Raw genomic sequence first — 20650 nt, 5'->3', positions numbered from 1 at the left:
TCCTTATTTGTGACATGAAGATAACAATAGCACCAACCTCATCTTGTTATTGTGGAAAATTAAATGAGTTAATTATTGAATAGATTATTTGATGTGGTGGTAAGATAGTTTCCCAAATCCAAAATTGGGACACATGGCTTGACAAAGGATTTTTTTCTGCTTCCATCTGTACCTATTTTGTCTGTCTGTCTGTCTATCTATCTATCATCTATCTATCTATATATCTATGTAGTACCTGAAATATTAGAACTTTGGAGACATTTTCATTTCACACTTTCAAGGGGAAGTAATATTGGATATTTGAAATGGGTATATGGATGCAATACTATATTCTTTGTTCATGTGCTTCTAGTAAAACGTTCATTTTTCAATGAATGTATTACTATATAGCCACCATCTTAATTAAAATAAAAACATAGAACTGCAAAGAGAGATTTAAAAATTAGTGAAGAATTTAAGAAAGATTAGAAGGGTAGAAAAATCTGATGTCTGGTTTTTGTTTGTTTCTTAAGTCATGTACCACCTTTGATTATTTGTTACATGATTATTTTGAATTATAAATTACCAAGATCTCTGCCTGCCTCTGTTTATCTTGCTGTCTGTTTTTTACCAATAATCTAGACTGTCAATATATGAAGCGGGCAGAGCAAATGGAAAATGCTAAAGTGAATATTTTTTTCTTTGCTTATTAATATAGTTCAAGGTTAGAATCTACAAAGGTAAAAATTTGGTGAAAATAAAGTTTAGAAATTATTTTTATTTATCCATGCTACTGTTTACTTCTATTACCATAATGAATTGCAACTTTATTGGGCATAGTTTAATGGCTTAAATAAGATCTAAACACTAGACCTAAAATTTTACTGTTTAGAAACTTCCATATCATGATTTGGGCCATTTCTCACTTTGAGGTTAAGTGCATCACTTATATTCTCTATAATTGTTTCCAACCTATAAAATGAGGAAAATAATACCAACTTCATTACCTAACAGTACATATTAAAAGAGTTTGTCAAAGGCATTGATGATATATCGTCCTATAAGAACACATGATTATTCATTACAATGTTATTTTGTTACAAATGCTGTGTGGATAATAGTTGTGCTGACTTCAGATTACAGTAGTTCAAATATACATTTCTTCCAGGAATTCTAAGTAAGGGTTTTGCACTGTGATGTAAGGATTTAATAATTTACTTATCTATCTTATCATCCATCTCTGGTTTAAGAATTACCTTTTCATCAGAGCTACCTGAATACAAACCACCTAATTCTATGTTATGCTGATGATCCAAGAAAAATTTTGAAAGACTCAGAAGCACGGTCCTTGACTGACTAATTAAGAAAATCAAAACCATGTCTCATCATCAAGTGTTACACATATAAATGTGTTACATCTGCCTATATACCCATAAAAAAACCTATTAGCCTCTTCAAAATGGAATGAGAGACAGTCAAAAAGGCAACAGAACAACGATAACTCCACATGACATCAACATGCTTAATATATTTAAAATGAGAAGCCTTCTTACCCAGCATGCAAACACATTTGGCATTCTGATCGGGGTTCTCAAACAAGATTTCGCCACACCTCTGAAATAGAAAGATAGCCATGGTTATTTTAAGATTTCGTGTCAAGATTCCCAAGGCAATATATCCACGTGCCCTGACATTACCATAACATTATTCTACTTTTGTTTTCATTGGTTACCTGAGTCTAGGAACTTATGTCATGAGCAGAGACTGGCCTGGTAGTAAAATATTTGAGGGATAAGTTGGAATAGATTGTTTCTGCATGCCTTATGCCCCTGCATGAAGCGGATTCTGTGTGCTCCCATGTGAAGTCATGACTAGAGATGCACTTGGTTTGAAACAGTTTCTATTTCAGTGGAAGATATGCAATCTATTAGGCCCAATAATCTGTGGTTAATTATTCTCAAAGTTGGTCTTTATTCATCTCTCATATTATTCTACACTACCCACTCTGCAAAGCAGAGATACTATCAAGCATAAAGCTAGGTGGCCTATACTTTATCTCTCTGAACTTGGAAGGAAAAGCAGATAGATAAATAATGAAAAACTGGCATTCATAATGCTTTTCCTGAACTCACAGACTCACGGAAATATCAACTTTCTTATCTATGTCTTAGTTTTAACTTGCTTGTTAAAACTTTTGTGCAAGGTAAATTCCTGTAGAGATACAATCAGTTATTTAAGAACAGGCCACATTTGTATGATGAATATATTGACAAAGCATTAGTACTTGAATATATACATAAATCTTTCAAATCAATGAGAACATAACAAGCTAACAGAAAAATGGATAAAGGATGTGAGCAAGCAATTCATAGAAGAGGAAAAATCTGAATGGTCAATAAACACAGAAAACATATTTAACCATAGCTGTGATCAGAAGCAAGCAAATTAAAGATAAAATGAGGTTTATTTTCAACTCAATGATTTCACAAAATTTAGAAGTCTGGCAATAACAAGTGTTTTGAAGACTGTAGAGAAATGGATACTCTCACACATTGTGGGATGGAGTATAAAATGACATAATCGCTTTAGAAAAAAATTTGCAAAATCCAGAAAAGATGAAATGTTCATTCTCTATGACATAGCAAATTGTCTTCTAGATTTATAACTAGAGAAATTTCATATAAAACTTTAATGTCTTGGTACAAAACAGATAAATAAGTGTTTATTCATGCAATGAATAATGAAGCATCAAATTTAGGGTAGGGGGAAGAAATGCTGAGAAATGAAATGTTGGAGGGCACACCGGGGCTATCAATTTTTTCTGTAATGATGTGTCACTTAAATTCTTCTCTGAATGTTTTCCTTCATTTCAAATATTTTGAAATAAGAATTGTCCTCATATTCATAACTCTGAATATAAAAATGGCCCTTTGCACAATACGTCTCTGCACCTGTCTTCCTTGAGAGGCCATTTGGTAATAGACTGGACCGTCTTCATCAATAACTTGTTCTCACTACATATTTCCTTTGTCCTTAAGGAGACTGAAGATGAGCTACATTCATTCATTTTCCTCTTTCTTTTACTGTTCACAACTTGGTTAATTCCACTCCCATCAATCTTTGTTGTATCTATACATTATATATTATAAGACAAAGTAATTTAAGGTGAAAAAATTCCTGGATGTGAGAATTCATGTTCTTCACACCTGATTATGACATCCTCTGGTACAAAGAAGGGCAAGTTGAGAGGAGAAAGGATGATGCTGTTACATTCAAGTCAATCCAGTTTTTTAAGGTGGCCTACATTATGTGGAGGAGCTGGACAGTTGGTTCAGTGATGTGAAAAGAAAGAAATCTGCTTTTGTGAGTCAAGAGGCCTGGCCGTGGAGGAAGGAGGTTGGATGCAACTTAAGGTTGCAAAAGAGCATTGAGTTCTTAATGGAGATCCTACATCTTGAGCTTTCTTCCCAGCTACTCTGCTCGCCTCGTGTCATATTTATCATGTCACCTAATCTCTTCATGCTTCATTTCTTCATAAGTAAACATGGGGATGCCAATATATGCCACCGAGTCAGGTCAGAGAAGCAAATGTGAGGACTAATGACCCATGGAGTCTGATCATACTGTTTGTTCCTATTTTGTTGTTTTGGCAGACATTAAACCTTTTCAAATTACTAGGATGCATTTTCTGCATTACCTACATTTTAAAGTGATATTTTTTGACCTGAAAGTGTTAATATTTTAAAATGAAGGATCAGAGGTTTCCAAAAACGTTTTAAACTTCTTGGCAAAACGAAGTGCTAGGAAGCTCTATCAGTTCACATTCTGCATCCTACAGGGAAACAACTCCAGGACCCTAGGGTGCTCCCCTGCCATTTGCTAAGGACAAAGTCCAGACGTGTGCTCTGAAGGAAGAGCTTTCCCGCTTTCCTTCCAGGACCTCTAGGGGCAGGGGTTGATGGGTTGAGGTTGCATAACTTCTCTTTGCTACCATAGCCCAAGGGCAGCCTTATATGTGCCACTCAACTGGCAAATTAGTGTGAATAGGGGCACAGGAGCTGGGGTCTTGCTCTCTTTCTTGGCCATAAACAAATTCAGGAGGAGTTTTTGAAACTCCTGTGAAGCATGCATTCCTTAACAGTCATGGCCTGCCTGGGTTCACTGGCCAGACAAGCTCATCACCAAGTAGCAAGAACAGGTATGGTGGCCCTTCCAATGACAATGAGGTGGTCCTCTTCCTTGTCTTCATCTCCCTGAAGGTCTGGGAAATTGCTGAGGCACCTTTACCTAGCTCTTTAATTGCCCTGTTTTGTAAAGTTACCTGATGACGGTAACAGATTTGAAAGCAACACCCAAGGGAATCTGATTGTTCTCAGGGCTTGAAAGAAACCAGTTTCTTTGTAGTGCTTTTTCCTATTGATGCCAGTGTTTATCCAGTCTTTGCTGCCAGGCTCCTGCTTGCTGTGCAACCCAGGGTGATGACCCAGTTTACGAGATTAATTGGGCTAAGCCACAGGGTCTACGTTTCAGAAAACTGCAGGATCTGCCCTGGGGGAAGGTCTTGTGCCCTGCTGGGTTTCGGGTGCTGCAACCTTTCTCCTTCTATGCTCTAGTCAAGCTTGCTGGGAGTCCCCATCCAAGCACCCTGCTGCCAGGTGACCCTGACTTTGTACCTGGTGCTGCTCACCAGGATTCTGTCTAATTCTCAGGATCCAATCTCTCCTTAGGGATTCTGTCTTTGTCTTGTCTTCTGTGCCTGAAATATTGAGACCAACCTGCTTTGTTCGTGCCCATCTCTCCCAGCCAACACTGCCTTCAGATAATAGGGCATAGTTATTGAAGACCTTGTCCAAGGGGCTGGATCTCTGCTAGCAACAGAGAGATCCTGCTGGCACATGATCTCCTTCCATAGCACAGAGGATATGAATTCATGTGTGTAATGTCTATTGCCCTCGGAGACCATAAAGTCAAACCATGTTCATTGTTAGTGTTCCTAACATGCCTCATTATTGTAACCCTGCTACCTTGTTCATACCAGTGCCTTCGTAAATCTTTGTGGATTAGGTAGACTAAATATTTGTGGACTTGCTAACATTTGCACCCACGTTATGGGCTAAGCCTTGTACTAAGTGCTGTGCATCTACTTTTCACACTTTCATTGTACTCTTTTAGCAGAGTAGAAAATTGAGGCACAGGCAGTACCACTCACTACGGAATACTCTTCTCCAATGATGGATAGAATAAATGTTGACAGGTTACCGGATGCTTGACCGAGATACATAGATTCTCAAATATTGGCTACTTTTGACCTGCTCATTGCCTTGGCCAAATTGACTATCTTTACTTTTGTCCTCTTCTTTCACCCACTAACCACTGGCTGTTTGCAAGAATTGCCATCTAGTAGACCACAGGCTTTGGATCAGACTGATCAAAATTCAAATCTTGTCGCTGCCTCCTCTTATCACTGTACTATCATGGGCATTTAGTTTTGCAAATCTTCCTTCTTATCTGTAAAACAGGGTAATATAATCTACATCATAGTATCATTGCAAGTTTAGTTTTTATTTCATTATGCACAAGAATGTACTGATTTAAATTATTGTAGATAAGACTGTAATACAAAAATAAAAATTAATAAATTTAACTCATCCAGTAAAATTCTATTTTAATTCCCATATTAGTTTTTAGGATTGAAAATGAAGAAATTCTTCTAATTTTAAAAGTCACAATATTTCACAAGTTGGTTGCTAATTTTTATTTGTTTATTAAGAATTTTCCACATTATATCTAAAATTGGACTTTTATTCAGGAAGAGAAAGATGAATGCTATAAAATATTGCATCTATTATTCACAATAGCCAAGGCATGGGGCCAACCTAAGTGTTCATCAACAGTTGAATGGCTAAAGAAAATGTGATATATATAAACACAATGGAATATTATTCACTCTTGAAAAAAGAAGGAAATCTTGTCATTTGTGATAACGGATGAATCTGGGGGACATTATGTTAAATGAAATAAGCCAGGTACAGAAAGACAAATACTGTATGATCTCACTTCTATGTTGAATTAAGAAAAGTTGAATTTGTAGAAGCAGAGAGTAGAATAATAGTTACCAGGAGCTTGGGAGGTTGTGAGGTTAGAGGGTGAAATTGGAGAAATATTAGTAAAATATTACAAAATCTTACTTAGGAGGGATAAGTTCAAGAAATCTATTGTACAACATGGTGACTATAGCAATAACAATGTGTTGCACATTTGAAAATTGCTAAGAGAGTAGATTTTAAGTATTCTCACCACAAAATGTTAAGTATGTGAGGTAAGGCATATGTTGATTAGCTTGATTTAGCCATTTCACAATGTACACATATCTCAAAGCATCATGTTGTACACAATAGATATATGTAATTTTAATTTGCCGTTTAAACACAATAAAAATTACTGCACCTATCCTTACATTAAGACAATTTTTAAATTAAAATAATTTCCATGAACTAAATAATATGTTCTAGCAAAATGTGCACAAAATATATTTCTCTTAAGTAAACTGAATTTTATCATCACTTTCACCATATGTTTAGTTATAAAAAAATTGATGTTAGGAGTCATTTTTAAAGTCACCCTTACGTATTAAATGAATCTCTTTTCCTTAAAGAAAAATTATGACCAATTGATAATATTAAAATATTGGTAATAGTCCCACATCATATTCAATAGAAGTTATTAAAAACAGTGAAAAGCTCACGTTTTTGTTCTCATTGTTCAATTGACAGCACTTCCAGCTTTCTTAAACCAGTTAGTGTTTTTTCTGCTTCAGATAAGCTTTCATATATCTTTTTATTTTTCTGAGTAGTTACTATAACTTTAATTTATTATTCTCTCAGCAGGCCTCCAGAAACTAATCTTTTTAGAGAATGTGTCTTGATATCTTCAGAACGGTGGAAACATTAGCAAACAAATAAAACTGAAGACAGAAATCCTTGGTGCTTGGAGGTTTGCCTGAGTGTCAGCTGAGAAAATAACAGTTTTCTGCAAGTAGGTAATGTTAAATGTTATCAGAAAGAAATTAATAGGCCATGGTTCTTTTATTATTTTCTTCTCATGTTTATAGTTGTTTTTTATCAGAAAGGAATTTAATAAAGGGAATTAGATATTTATGAAATTATTGGAGGATTAGACTATAGGCTAGGCCTCCAGAAATGACACTCAAAACAACACTGTGAAATTGACTCACCAAGCTGGGAGCCTACTAGGCCAGTGGGTCACAATTGAGAAAATGGAAAACTGGGAAGCATCACTGAATTGTTGACTTCAAGAACACAGCACCACGGCAGTGATCCAGGGCTTAGAAATGTATTGGTGCAATTGCCTCTTGATACCCATGAAGCTGGGAGCTAAACACTGAATGCTATTGCAGAGATGCAGAAAAACCCACGCACTCCATGATTGTGCTAGATAGCTCATTAAAACAAACCAAACCAAACCAAAACAAAACGAACCCCTGACATATGACTAGAGTCATTTTTGGGGAAAAAAAAAATCAAACCTAAGTTTCTTGAGCTGAAAAAGTGCTAACCATGGTCAGTCTGTGGGGAAGTTGCTGAAGTTGAGTGGAAAGTAAAGTACATATTGTCTGTCCCAAGAGTGACAAAGGGAATCTGGAGTAGGCATAGCTTCAGCACAGGCTGCCTTCACCCCCACCCTCACTTCCTTTCTACTTACTTCGATTCTGCAAGTTTGCCATATAATACATGAATTTCCCAAATGAGGTTGTAGGTAAACAAGGCAAATGCCTGTGTGCTGATATATCCATTGGGATTGCATCTATTTTATTTGCTCACCACTGAATCCCTAAATGTCTAGGACAATGACTAAGGCATAATGGGCACTCCCAATGTTAATTAAATGAATGAATGAATAATTCTTTACCGTAATTCTGTGGGCTATTCTGAAGTTTTCTGGGGTAGCGTGAGAAGAGCTTATTTTTCCAGGACCTTTTTGCATACACACCAGTAAGCACTGCCATAGATGCAGCCACATGATGTGCAGCTGTGATGGGCTGATGAAGGGCGAAACCTGACATTGAGATGACATTTCCAAACATCTGGGTCACTTCTTATCTCACACTTTTCCCCAACGAAGAATGGAATGGTACTAATCAAAGACAGACCCCTACAAGATAGGCCTGGAGAGAAAGTAGTTTAGGTCTGTAGAGCATAAAAAGATATCTCCTATTAAGAGACTGAACTCCCTGACAGCGCCTGGAAGTTTGGATCTCCATTAATGTCCGTCAAGTGAGTGAATGAATAAGTGAACAGTCAGCAAGACATTACTGAGTGCCTACTCTGTGCTGACACTGTACCATGAGTGTGGATACAAAATGAAATGAGATTCAGGCTAGGTCCTGTCCTTAAGAAGTTTGTAGCCTACTCTGAAGTCAGAACATAGAAGGCTACGGGCACTTTCAATGCTGGGTACCCACCCCTGACTGGTGTTACTGGAGAAGGCTTTGAAAGAGATGACTGCAGGCTGAGTCTGGAGCATTGGAAAGAGTTGTCTGGTAAAAGAGAGGACTTCTCCAGGCATAGATAGCTGCCTGGGCAAAGTCCAGAACCTTAGTTAGGATCTTGCAAGCAGCTGCCAAGGATGGGAGCAAAACTGCTGTGGGTGAAAGCAGAGAGCTTAATCAAAGTGGACATCACAGAGGGGATTGGAGAAAAATTGGGGTCAATAGTGATTTTTAAAAAAAATCTTTATGGGCTGGACTGGAGAGGCTTGGTTTGCTCTGGAAGAACCAAGATGCTTAATGAATTACTTTAGCATTGTATCAAATAATTACAATATAGCTATCTCTGTATTATAGCTCTTAATTGGCTCCAGATGTCTCTCACCAGTGATATTGGCGTCCATCATTTTGCCCATTTGAGGTAGAAGTTACCCCCAAAGAGGAATACCAAGCCAAAGTGTTTTTAGGCCTTTCTCTTGAATTATCTCATAGAATGGCTATGACCAAAAGAAACCCCCAACCACCCAGTTGAAACCTCAGTGAGGCTGATTTCTCCTGCTGCTGAAGCCATTAGCACCTAGTGTTGAGAACACCCCAGCTCCCAGAAGATGCATTTTCAGGGTCTCGTACTTGACAGTGACCCAGGTCCACATCATTTTATGCAGAGTCCTGTCTACCACGTGGGTGGCACAGTGAGGCCTCAATCTCTCACACTGTGGCAGCCCTCAGCACTCTGGTGCCAGAGGACGGCAGATTTGGAACTGGGGCTGATTTCAGCTCGAGCTCATGTTTTCCTTTTTAAGCTTTTCCAGTGAAAGAGCAGATTTCTATCCCATTGCAGGCTGTTAAAACGTCAGAGACTAATAAGTTTTCAACAATCTGTCAGTGCAGATCTCCAGCAACAACCTGGCACTGCTTTCAAATCAGGGCCTCATCGTCCAGCCCAACCTTAGCCAGTCAAAATAAGAGACACAACAGCAAAAGAAAAAGAAGAAAAAAGATAATCACCTCGAGCTGAGCAGAAATTCTACACAAATCCATTGTTGCCAACAATCAATAGCAAATCTGTGGGCTACGTAACCTGAGGTGACCCTTCCAGAAGAGCCATCCCTTATAAACCTCTAATTAGCTATGGTTAGGAGTGACTTGAAAGATATTAATGCTATTGCTATTGGAAAATGAGCTTACCAGCTTTTAACAGCTTTGTTTTCTTCTTCAGTCAAAGAACAGAATGTTAGCTCAATGGCGTATGCTTTCTATTAGAGCAGTGCCAGCAGCAGCGGTCTCCAGAGAGTCTCTCAGCATTTTATTACATACCCCTATTTTTAAATGTTTAAAAACTACTTATTATGAACCAAAACTTGGAAAACCTGGTTTCAGCCCAAGAGTAATTTTTATTTTTATTTTTTTAGTTCTTAAGCAAACTTCCAAAATGCAGAACCGTGTTTTCTGTCATTTTATCCTTAGACAGTAGAGGGCAATAGAAAGGCTATATGGCTAAGATCTCCCTGTACTCCTGTGGGGAGATCTTGAGGTCAGATGGCGTGGTGCAGGCTCAGAGTCATTGTGTCTTACGTTGCACTCTCCAAGTCATGCAGCGTTGTCTCCATGAGTCATAGTTAGTCCTGACTCCCATAGCACACATCGAAATGCACACTGAAGACAGCCTCTTTCATTGTGCAAAATGACTATAACGTCTGCACAAGTTCCATTTTAGAAAAATCTGTACCTGTGAAGGCTGATGGTGTGGAATACACTGGAGTCTCTAGTGCACCCAGTTATAGGAACTGACTAGACATCTCAGTTCAAGGCACTTTGGGAATAATGCTGGTATGTGCTCTAGGAATATTCCTGTAGCAGACACAAATGCATATGCCACAAATCTTGATACACAGTGCAAAAATGTCAGAATTTTGCAATACAATTTCATCTTTTATTTATTGTCTCAGAATCCCAAGGGTTGGCACCTAGCCATACTTTGTGTCTATCTATCAGAAAGATAGACACATCTGTGAAGGCAAACAACTAAAGCCAAACACATTTCACTTATATATAGTCATTTTTAAAAGGTGAAGTTCACAGACACTTTGTGTTGGAGAAAACAGGAGGCAATATAGAAAAAAAAAAAAAGAAAGAGAACAGATTGGTGCACATAATGGAAAGAACTGAGTATATCAGGGTTCAAATCCCAATCCTATTCCTCAACAGCTGTGTGATCTTAGTCACAGTTGACTTATCCTTTCAAAACTCATTATAGAGTAGAGGGAGTAACAATGCTCACTCCTCTACAGAAATGTAATATATGTGAAAGCATCTTCTATACCCTAAAACTATAATGGGGTCTGCTGTGTATGTGGTTTTGTGGAAGGAAGGAGGTAGAAGCAGAATAGGGTCATTTGGTGGTAGTGTGTACAAGATACAAAGCACAGTTCTACCATGTAAATCATAGGGTTTTATGAGGGGAAGATTTTGCTCCTCCCATGATGGAGAGCCCTGGTCATTCAGACGTTAGCCTGCAAGACCAGAGGTCTAGAGAGCAGAGGTCGTTGGGGCAGGATGGAGGCGGTGACCCTGTCTGATGTGCCCTTAACCTTGGCATTGAGAAAGCGGGGAGAACCCACCTAGATTTGGGAAAAAGGGGTCTTTTCTAGGTGATCAGCCAAACTGGCTACATCCTGATGGGTTGTTTAAAAGTTTCTGAATAATGTATTCTGATTAAGTAGGGGAGAGAGAAACTAGTATTAAGTCTTCAGTGGAGGTTGGAGGTGCAAGATAAGCTGGGAGGATGTTTGCTCTAAGAATGAGAAACTGTGGATGCAAAAGTCTGAAGGCGATTGAGGAAATGAAGGAAATGAAGAATGGCTAAAGGGAATAGGATTCAGACAACCAGTAGAACTGGAGAGTGGAGAGACACAAGGCTGGGGAAGTTGGCAGGGGCCAGCTCAGGAAGGGCCCTGCAGGACTCCATTTAGTGATTGGACACAAGCCTAGATGTTGCAGGCCGTGGATCTGGAAGAAGGCCCCATAGCTCACAGGCCATCTGTTCAAGGCAATAGAGAGAGATCCCAAAAGGGTTTAGGAAGTTTCTGTAACATGAGTACCACATGCAGCAGCCGTGTTTGCTGACCAATGTCGCTCCCCGCCACACTGAACAGGACCCTTAGGTGGAAAAAGGGTTCTACTAAGTGGGGTACCACCTTGTTAGTGAGTGTCTAATGACATCCTCCCAATTATGTCTAACACTTTTAGTTGTGTCAATCAGCCAAGTTAGACAATGCCACCAGAGGCCCTCCTCACTCCAACTCCCTTCTCAGTAGTGCCTCACACAGTGTGTTCACAATCAGATAGATTTCTTTAGATTTAGTATACTCCATATGGTCTTTATGAAGCATAGATCATAGAAATGAGAACATGGCTTGTCAAAATTCCAAGTCTAGCATGACTGTATTATGAAGAATGTGGCCTTCTGAATCATGCAGAGAGTGAGCGCTGAGAATGAGCTAAAAGGGGTGATGAACAGTTAGGTCTCTGGATCCTGGAAGGTGGAGGAACCAGGGTCCTGGAACAAATGCCCCCTCTTCACCCTTTTAGGGACATCTCCCTCTCAGAAACTGCTGGAAGAGCATGCTGTACTTCAAGAAAATCATTCCTTGATTTGACTGTCACCTTCAGAGGAAGATTTGAACCAGAACAGGACCCTATGTTCCTGCCCCTGAGCCTGATATTATGTTCAGCAAGGCCTCGGTCTGTGTTGCTGTTGCTCCTGAACAGACGTCACTGTGAGCTGCTGGGACGAGCGCCTTTTCGTCTGACTGTGTGTTGCCAACAAATATGTACTCACACTTGTTAAACTCCAGCCATCTGGTCAACGTGTCCAAGCTTTAGGCATTCGTTTTCCCGATTTACACTGCAATTGTCAAGCTACTTTATAAGACCCTACAGATAGCAAAACGTTAATAGATAATGTCAGCAATATCTCCAGATATTTGCATATCTGATGTCCAGATCTCCAGACATCATGATTCAGAGATTCATGGGCTCTCATCCAGTCTGTAACTGAATGAATATTTACTCAGGACAAATGAGTACTTATAATGTGCTCCTTGCAGCTCAGTGCAGCAATGCTCCTGTACATAAACCAACAATTAAATGTAATCCCATACACTTATAGTTTAAAAAGAAATTCAAACCAGTCCTTGGAATTAAATAACCTCACTGCTAGAGAAAATGACTTCCAGAACATGAAGCCCAACATGCAAACGCAGAGCCTCTGAGCCACACAGGAACAAACACTTTTGCACAGGGATAAGGGCTTGTTGTTTAACTACTTGTGAGGTCAAAGATCCAGATGTTCCCATAGACAATACAAAAACTATTACTGGTCAAATTGTATTGACCATTTCCACATGGACAGCGCTAAGACATGCAGTTGGCCTCAGAAAGGAAATTTCATTAAATTCTACTTGGCAACCCCAAGCTAGAGCTAGAAAATCCAATATTTTGAAGAAATGACTGACAGGTTTTATAAGCTGCAAGTCAAAATGAAATCATGTGTATTTTGCTAGTAGTCATATACTGCTTTGGTACAGTTTACCAAACTCCACAACAGACTTTGGCAAGAGCAATACTTGAAAGACACCTCCTCAAAGTTCTCTTTCACTTCATGAAAGTAGAGACTTTCTGTCTAATTCATTGCTGCTTCCAGCACTAGGATCAACATCCATCACATCATAGGTTCTCAATAAATATTGCTTAGCTGAAAGAATGAATACATAATTTGGGGCAAAAATACACTGAACCCATTTATTACTGCAATTAAAACCTGTGAGACAAAAATCCTTAAAGAGAAGAATATGTGAATAAAGTTATACTTAAATTAGTTCAAATTACAAGTTTTGATGCCATTACTCCACTAAGAAGTTAGCATCTGGGGCCATGCGGTGAATCTATTACAGATGCTTCAGGTGGAGTCAAACCTGAAGGCAAAGATTTCTCCATTCTCTCAGTGTTGAAATATCTTTCAATGTTTTTGAAAGATATTTTTCCTGGAGAGCAAGAATCATGAATATATATATATGTATATATATGTAGACTTTTCCATCTCAAATAAATATATGTATATTTATATATATTTCATCTGTCTATATAAAATATATATATCATATGTATATATATATATATATTTTTTTTTTTTGAGGTGGAGTTTCACTCTTGTCACCAGGCTGGAGCGCGACGGTGCAATCTCAGCTCACTGCAACCTCCGCCTCCCGGGTTCAAGCAATTCTCCTGCCTCAGCCTCCTGAGTAGCTGGGATTACAGGCACTCACCAATGTGTCCAGCTAATATTTGTATTTATTTTTTTAGTAGGGACAGAGTTTCACCATGTTGGCCAGCCTGGTCTCGAACTCCTGACCTCAGGTGATCCGCCCGCCTTGGCCTTCCGAAGTGCTGGGATTATAGGCGTGAGCCACTGCACCTAGCCCAAATATATATATATTTTTAAATAGCAGTTGTTTTCACTGGCAAATATTACCAAAATTAAATGAATAAACAAAATTTGTTTTAAATCTCCTTGATCAGAGTCCATATCCTGTAAATGGAGGTAATACCTATATTCTATCTCATTAGTACAGGGTTAAGGAGTTAAACTAGCAAAGTGTTTCAAATGTCCAAGAAGAAAAGTTATATAAAGTGCACTTGGGGATTATCTGAAGTAGTAGGTGCCATGTTATTCATGGTTTGTAGTTTTCATTCAAATTACTTTATTGCTTCAAGACCCTCTGCAGGCTTCTTTATAAGTAGAGATAATCACTGACATGAGTTTTAATTGTTATTAGTACTTATGCTCTACTATGGGTATCTACTGGAGTAACTAAAATGCAAATACCAAATAGAAGTGAGTACCAACAGAGATATAAGAAAGAAATAGTTCTTTATTTTTTGTGGACTGTGAAATCAATCCCAAATCATTGGGTTGTCTTTAAATTATTAAAGACTGATCAAGGGCATATTTGGTCCTCTTAGATCTGAAAATTTATAAAATAAAAAGGGAGGACTCTTAAGAAAACGAATACAAATGAATGGTCACAAAAATAAGAATAGAATCTTAGAATGTGTCAATGAAATTGAAGAATCTTGAAGATCATACTTCATTAGCTTCCTAGTAAATCTGCCTGTGAAACTGACATTGCAATATCATATATATTCATCACTTAATGCTTATTATTTAACTGATGGTTAGCAAACTAGGAGGTTTTTGCTTATTTGAATCATTTTAACCTTGTAATTTAAAACTGTGATCTCTATGTATTCTTAGTAAACCAAAAAATAAATTGAACACAATAATAGGAAATAACTTTCAAAATAATGCATTACATATAGACCAATGTTATTAAACCTACCAGCTTATTTAAGGGCAGGAGTTATATCTTAGCTTTGAATCCTGCTGTCCACAGAATGTTTGGCTTAAAGCAGGTGCCCAGTAAATGCTCTTTAATTCATGGCCAAATGAAGAAAATATCACCAAGTAACATGATCATTAAATGAACTGTGTTAAACTCAAACATGTCAACACAAGCATACCTGGAGATCACTGATAGGTATGAAATTTTTGAGGGGTATATCTTGTGCACGTATGTGTGTGTACACACAAAGTAAACACATATGTATGTATGCATGCATATTTATACGCAGATACATATGAGATATGTTACATAACTGTGCTTTGTAGTGCACTATGTTTAGTGATTAGGACCCCAGGTTCTTGTCTGGAGTCTAGTAACAGTGAGTTTGAATCACAACTCCACCGTATTCTAGCTCTTTGACCTTGGAAATGACCTTATTCTAACCCTCTGTGCTTTCACTGAAAACCATGGAGACAGAGCTCTTAAGAGATCAAACGAGATAACACACAGAAGGTTCTCAGCACAGTGCCCAGCACACAGGGAGTGCATACTCCATGCCATCTATGACTAACAGACCCTTAAATTCTGGCCCTTGTCAGGTAAAACAGAAGAATAAGGAAAAACCTTACTTTCCATTTTGGGTGTTATGCTATCTTGTTCTCCAATCAAAGGGAAGCTTTGCTCTTCGCTTTGTCCTACAAGCTTATGTCTCCAAATCATTGAGGAAGTGTAAACAAGTGGAGCCAGAGAATGTGGGCTCTGGGTCCAACAGCTTCTGCATGGCACCTCCCAGTCCCATGACCACAGGAGACTTTCTGAACCTGCTTCCTCATCTCCGGAATGTGAAGAAAACTTTCTGCCTCACAGGTTGTCCTGGGGATTAGATATGATCAGGAAAGCTCCTGGCTCAATAGTACGATTTCGTGAATGTGCGTATCTATATATTTATCTATCTCTTTCTCCATTTTTTTAAACTTCAATGTTTGCCTCCCCTTCTCCATATGTTCAAATTATCCCTACTATTCAAGGCCTAGCTGAAATGGTGATTTTTTTAAAACTTATTTTTAATTTGTGTGGGTAAATAGTAGGTGTATATATCTATGGGGTGTATGAGATGTTTGGATGCAGGCATACAATGTGAAATAAGCACATCATGCGAATGGGGTATCCATCCCCTCAAGCATTTATCTATTGAGTTGCAAACAATCCAATTACGCTCTTTAAGTTATTTAAAAATGTATAGTTAAGTAATTATTGATTATAGTCACCCTGTTGTGCTATCGAATAGTAGGGCTGATTCATTCGTTTTGGTTTTTTTTATATCAGAAATGGTAATCTTTTATGACACTTTCCTGATTGTTTTTGAACCTAAGTTAACATTCTTCTTTCCTGAATTTCCTATAAATTTTTTAAGCCACTTTCTACTTTACATTTTTTTCTTTGTCTATGAATCCATGAGGTCCTTAGGGTCTGAATCCAGGTCTAGTTTATTTATATTAAAATATTCTACTCTGCTTTTGAAATAGTGTATATACCAGTGTGTGTGTGTGGGGGGGGGTGTAACAAAAAAGTTTTAATGAACACCTGTTTTTAAAATCTTGCTCCCCACTCCCGCCACTTCATTTTACAAAGATTTTTAGTTCAATGTACATTTCTGTTTGTGTGCATGTTTATACACAGATTACCATTCCCCATACATATGTACACACATATACATTTCTAAGGGTATTAAACCTAGACTGGCGTCTTTAAGCCTCAAAATGTTCCAAAAAATGATGTATTGTGCACCGTGCTATCATTGTGGAATTATGTTCTTCATGTTGAAAAATCTCTCATTTATTTTCAAGTTGTTAAGAGAGGAGACATTCCCTTGTAACACTTCCTGTAATATATTCCATTGTTTTTATTTCCGGGAAAAAAATTTTATCATTGTTACTCATTTACTATAAGTGAAAATATTAAACCTTTGGAATCAAGAAACTAATATTCAGTTGTTTTCTTGGCCTGCCACCATTCATACCTTCACTGTAACTGAGGCCAACATTCTTTCAGAGCTCTTTGTTAGTGAAACATTTCTTCATCCAAACCCCAAGAGTAATTTTTATTTTCAAAAACATGATCTTGTTATTAACATTCTCAATGTCATCTATACAAACAGATCACACATAATTCATGTGCTATCACTCGCATTGGATAATCAAAGAATATTATTTTACAGAGATCACTTAGGCGAAATTGAGGAATAAAGGAGTAAAATTATGGAATGGATTCACATAAAGGTTTAAAATCAAGATCTGGTCTTGAGTATCTTTAACTACTCATTGGGCATGTGTGTTAGTTATAGGAAATCATTACTAGTCTTTATTTTCAAATTTGAACCTGTATGTGGCTTTTACTTTCTAAAAAGGAAAGTAAACCTCTTTTTTGACCTTTAAAGTGGAAAACCTTTAAGGTAAGGCACATTTTACAAAAGATAAAATATCAGCCAACCTATTAACATCTGATGTTTCAAATATGTGGTTAGGTGAGTTGGCAAGAATATTTCTTCATAAGGAAACTATTTTGATTATCAGAATAATAAAGTCAAAGGGCTCTGGCAAAAGATACCTTTGAAAAATGGATATGAAAAATTATGCAAACTTTCAATGACACATAGAACTCCAAGTAGCCTCAGAAATCTTACGGTGAATCATAAAAGTATATTGTAGTCTTGGTCACGCATGTACCATTAAGATACATGGAAGCTGAATATCTTGAAAATAATTTTTATAGCATTGTTGATTATTCTTATTTTCCAGCTCAGCTACACAACCCAGCATCCTAGGGTCTCACTTGATTTCATCCTTTCTCTCATTGCCTGTCTCCTCCACTTCCCTCCAAACTCCAAATAACTGAATGCATTGCCAAGTCCTTTTACTTCTACTTCTCAAATCCATTTGACTTTCCTTATTCTACCATGGGCCCTCAGTTCTCACTGCATTCTCATCCTATGCTTAGATTTCTGCACAGCTGCCCCAGGGACCCTCTTTTCCTAGTATTGCCTCACTCCATTCTAATTGTCACATAGCAGCCGGAGTGATCTACTATCGCCTGAGTCAGTCACCTCCCTGCTCCACAGCCTCCCATGGTGATACAGTTTGGCTCTGTGTCCCCACCCAAATCTCATCTTGTAGCTCCCATAATTCCCTTCTGCTGTGGGAGGGACCCAGTGGGAGATAACTGAATCATGGGGGTGGGTCTTTCCCATGCTGTTCTCATGATAGTAAGTCTCACGAGATCTGATGACTTTATAAGGCAGAGTTTCCCCATACAAGCTCTCTCTTTGCCTGCTGCCATCCATGTAAGAAGTGACTTGCTCCTTCTTGCCTTCTACCATGATTGTGAGGCCTCCCCAGCCATGCAGAACTGTAAGTCATCAAATCTCTTTCTTTTGTAAATTGCCCAGTCTCAGGTATGTCTTTATCAGCAGTGTGAAAACAGACTAATACACCTGACTACTCTTTTCCCTCAAAATAACGCAGAATTCTTAGTCTGACACACAAGGCCTTCAAGTTCTGGCTCTTGCTCCCTAATCACACACTGCTCTGGTTTTACTAAGCTATTTCTAGTGCCCATTATTCTTCCTTACCTCTGAGCCCCTGCACCTCTCTTAGAAGCTTCTCCTTATCTGTCCTTCAGGTTACAGCTCTGGTATCACCTGGTCCTCCTGGAGGCCTTCATGAACCTCCACTGTTCTGTCAAATGCCTCTTCTAAGAACCCTCGTAGCACCATCTGTTGAGGCATCAATCACATGAATGGAATTTCCTAGTATCAAATCAGGGAAGGCCTCTAACTTCTTTTCAGTGTTGTCCATTAGAAATATAAAGCAAGCCGCATAGGTATTTTTAAATTTTCTAGTAGCTGCATTATAAAAAGGAAAAGAAAACAGGAAAAAACTAAAACAACCCCAGTGAAGTTAATTTAGTAATATATTTCACGTAAACTAAGATATTATCATTTTAGCATTAAATTAACAATGAAATATTTTACTTTATTGGACCAAATGTTTGAAATCTGCAGTATGTTTTATACTTATAGCAAATCTCAATTCTAACAAGCTATATTTCAAGTGCTCCGTACCATATTAAGACAGCATAGTTATAGATAAAACTCTTACAGGAAATAATAAATGCTTGTTTGTTTTATTTTGCGCTTCCTGTTTGCTCATTGTAAGTTTTAAGTATTCTTGAATCATTTTTGTAAAATGTAAATTTTTGTAAAAAAAAAATATGGTGTAACAAGACTCTCAAATTAGAAAATTTTATCATGTACTGAACAAAAACAATGACTTGATATACTGGATTCTTTCACTGTTGTTTACCACACCAACATTGTGCAAAACAAAAGTAGCATGCAGAAGAACCTTCCAGATAGCACTTGATAATTGCATTGAGTGTTATTAGGTATAAAAATAACCCAGTTCTTACTATATTTTAGGCTGTAAAGATTTTGCACAGTAGGTCTATACTTTCTGTTATTTATTTTAGGTTCAGAGGGTACATGTGCAGGTTTGTTACATGGGTAAATGCATGATGTTGAGGTTTGGTGTACCAATGATCCTATTACCGAGGTAGTGAACATAGTATCTGATAGTTTTTCAACCCACACTCCTTCTCCCACCCTCCCACTTCAAGCAGGCCCCAGTGTTTATTATTGTTCCTGTCTTTGTGTCCATGTGTAGTCATTGTTTGGCTCCCACTTTTAAGTGAGAACATGTGGTATTTGGTTTTCTGTTCCTGTTAGTTCATTTAGGATAATGGCCTTTAGCTTTGTCCATGTTACTGTAAAGGACATGATTTTGTCCCTTTTTATGGCTAAGTAGTATTCCATGGTGTATATGTATGTGTGTGTGTGTGTGTGTGTATTTTATATATACATATATATATATAAAATCACATTTTCTTTATTCAGTCTGCCATTGATGGACATCTAGGTTAATTCTGTGTCTTTGCTATTGTGAATAGTGTTGCAATGAACATATGAGTGTATGTGCCTTTTTGGTAGAAAGATTTATTTTCCTTTGTGTAGATACCCAGTAGTGAGATTGCTGGGTCAAATGGTAGCTCTGCTTTTAGCTCTTTGAGGAATCATCACACTGCTTTCCACAGTAGCTAAACAAATTTACATTCCCACCAGCAGTGTGTAAGTGCTCCCTTTTCTCTGCAATCTTGCCAACATCTGTTTTTCTTTTTAACTTTTAAATAACAGTGGGCATTCTGACTGGTGTGAGATGGTATTTCATGGTGGTTTTGATTTGCATTTCTCTAATGATTACTGATGATGAGCATTTTTTCATATATTTGCTGGCTGCAAGTATGTCTTCTTTTGAGAAGTGTCTACTCATGACTGATGCCCATTTTTTTAAATGGGGTTATTGGTTTCTTGTTTGTTGTTTAAGTTCCTTACAGATTCTGGATATTAGACCTTTGTTGGGTGCATAATTTGGGACGATATTCTCCCATTCTGTAGGTTGTTAGTTTACTCTGTTGATGGTTTCTTTTGCTGTGCAAAAACTCTTTGGTTTAATTAGGTCCCACTTGTTAATTTTTGCTTTTGTTGTCCTTTCTTTTGGGGACTTAGTCATAAATTCTTTGCTGAGGTCAGTGTAATGCCAGAATGGTATTTTCTAGGTTTTCTTCTAGAGTTTTTATAGTTTCAGGTATTATAGAGGTTTACAATAGCCACAAAAGAATAAAATTCCTAGGAATATAGCTAACTAAG

At 37.8% G+C, this 20650-nt stretch overlaps 1 protein-coding gene across 1 annotated transcript in view; it reads right to left on the bottom strand.

Moving 5' to 3' along the window:
• PDE7B (phosphodiesterase 7B) overlaps nt 1-20650 on the bottom strand; it is a 333398-nt gene that overhangs the window by 236134 nt on the left and 76614 nt on the right. The window contains exon 2 of the mRNA XM_015137382.3: nt 1533-1593. Coding sequence (XP_014992868.1) covers nt 1533-1593 — 61 coding nt within the window. The remainder of the gene's footprint in view (nt 1-1532; nt 1594-20650) is intronic.

The sequence above is a fragment of the Macaca mulatta genome, chromosome 4 (assembly GCF_049350105.2).
Source record: "Macaca mulatta isolate MMU2019108-1 chromosome 4, T2T-MMU8v2.0, whole genome shotgun sequence".
NCBI lineage: Eukaryota > Metazoa > Chordata > Mammalia > Primates > Cercopithecidae > Macaca > Macaca mulatta.
Note: the sequence above shows the minus strand (reverse complement) of the source record. Positions and strands in the feature narration are given on the sequence as shown.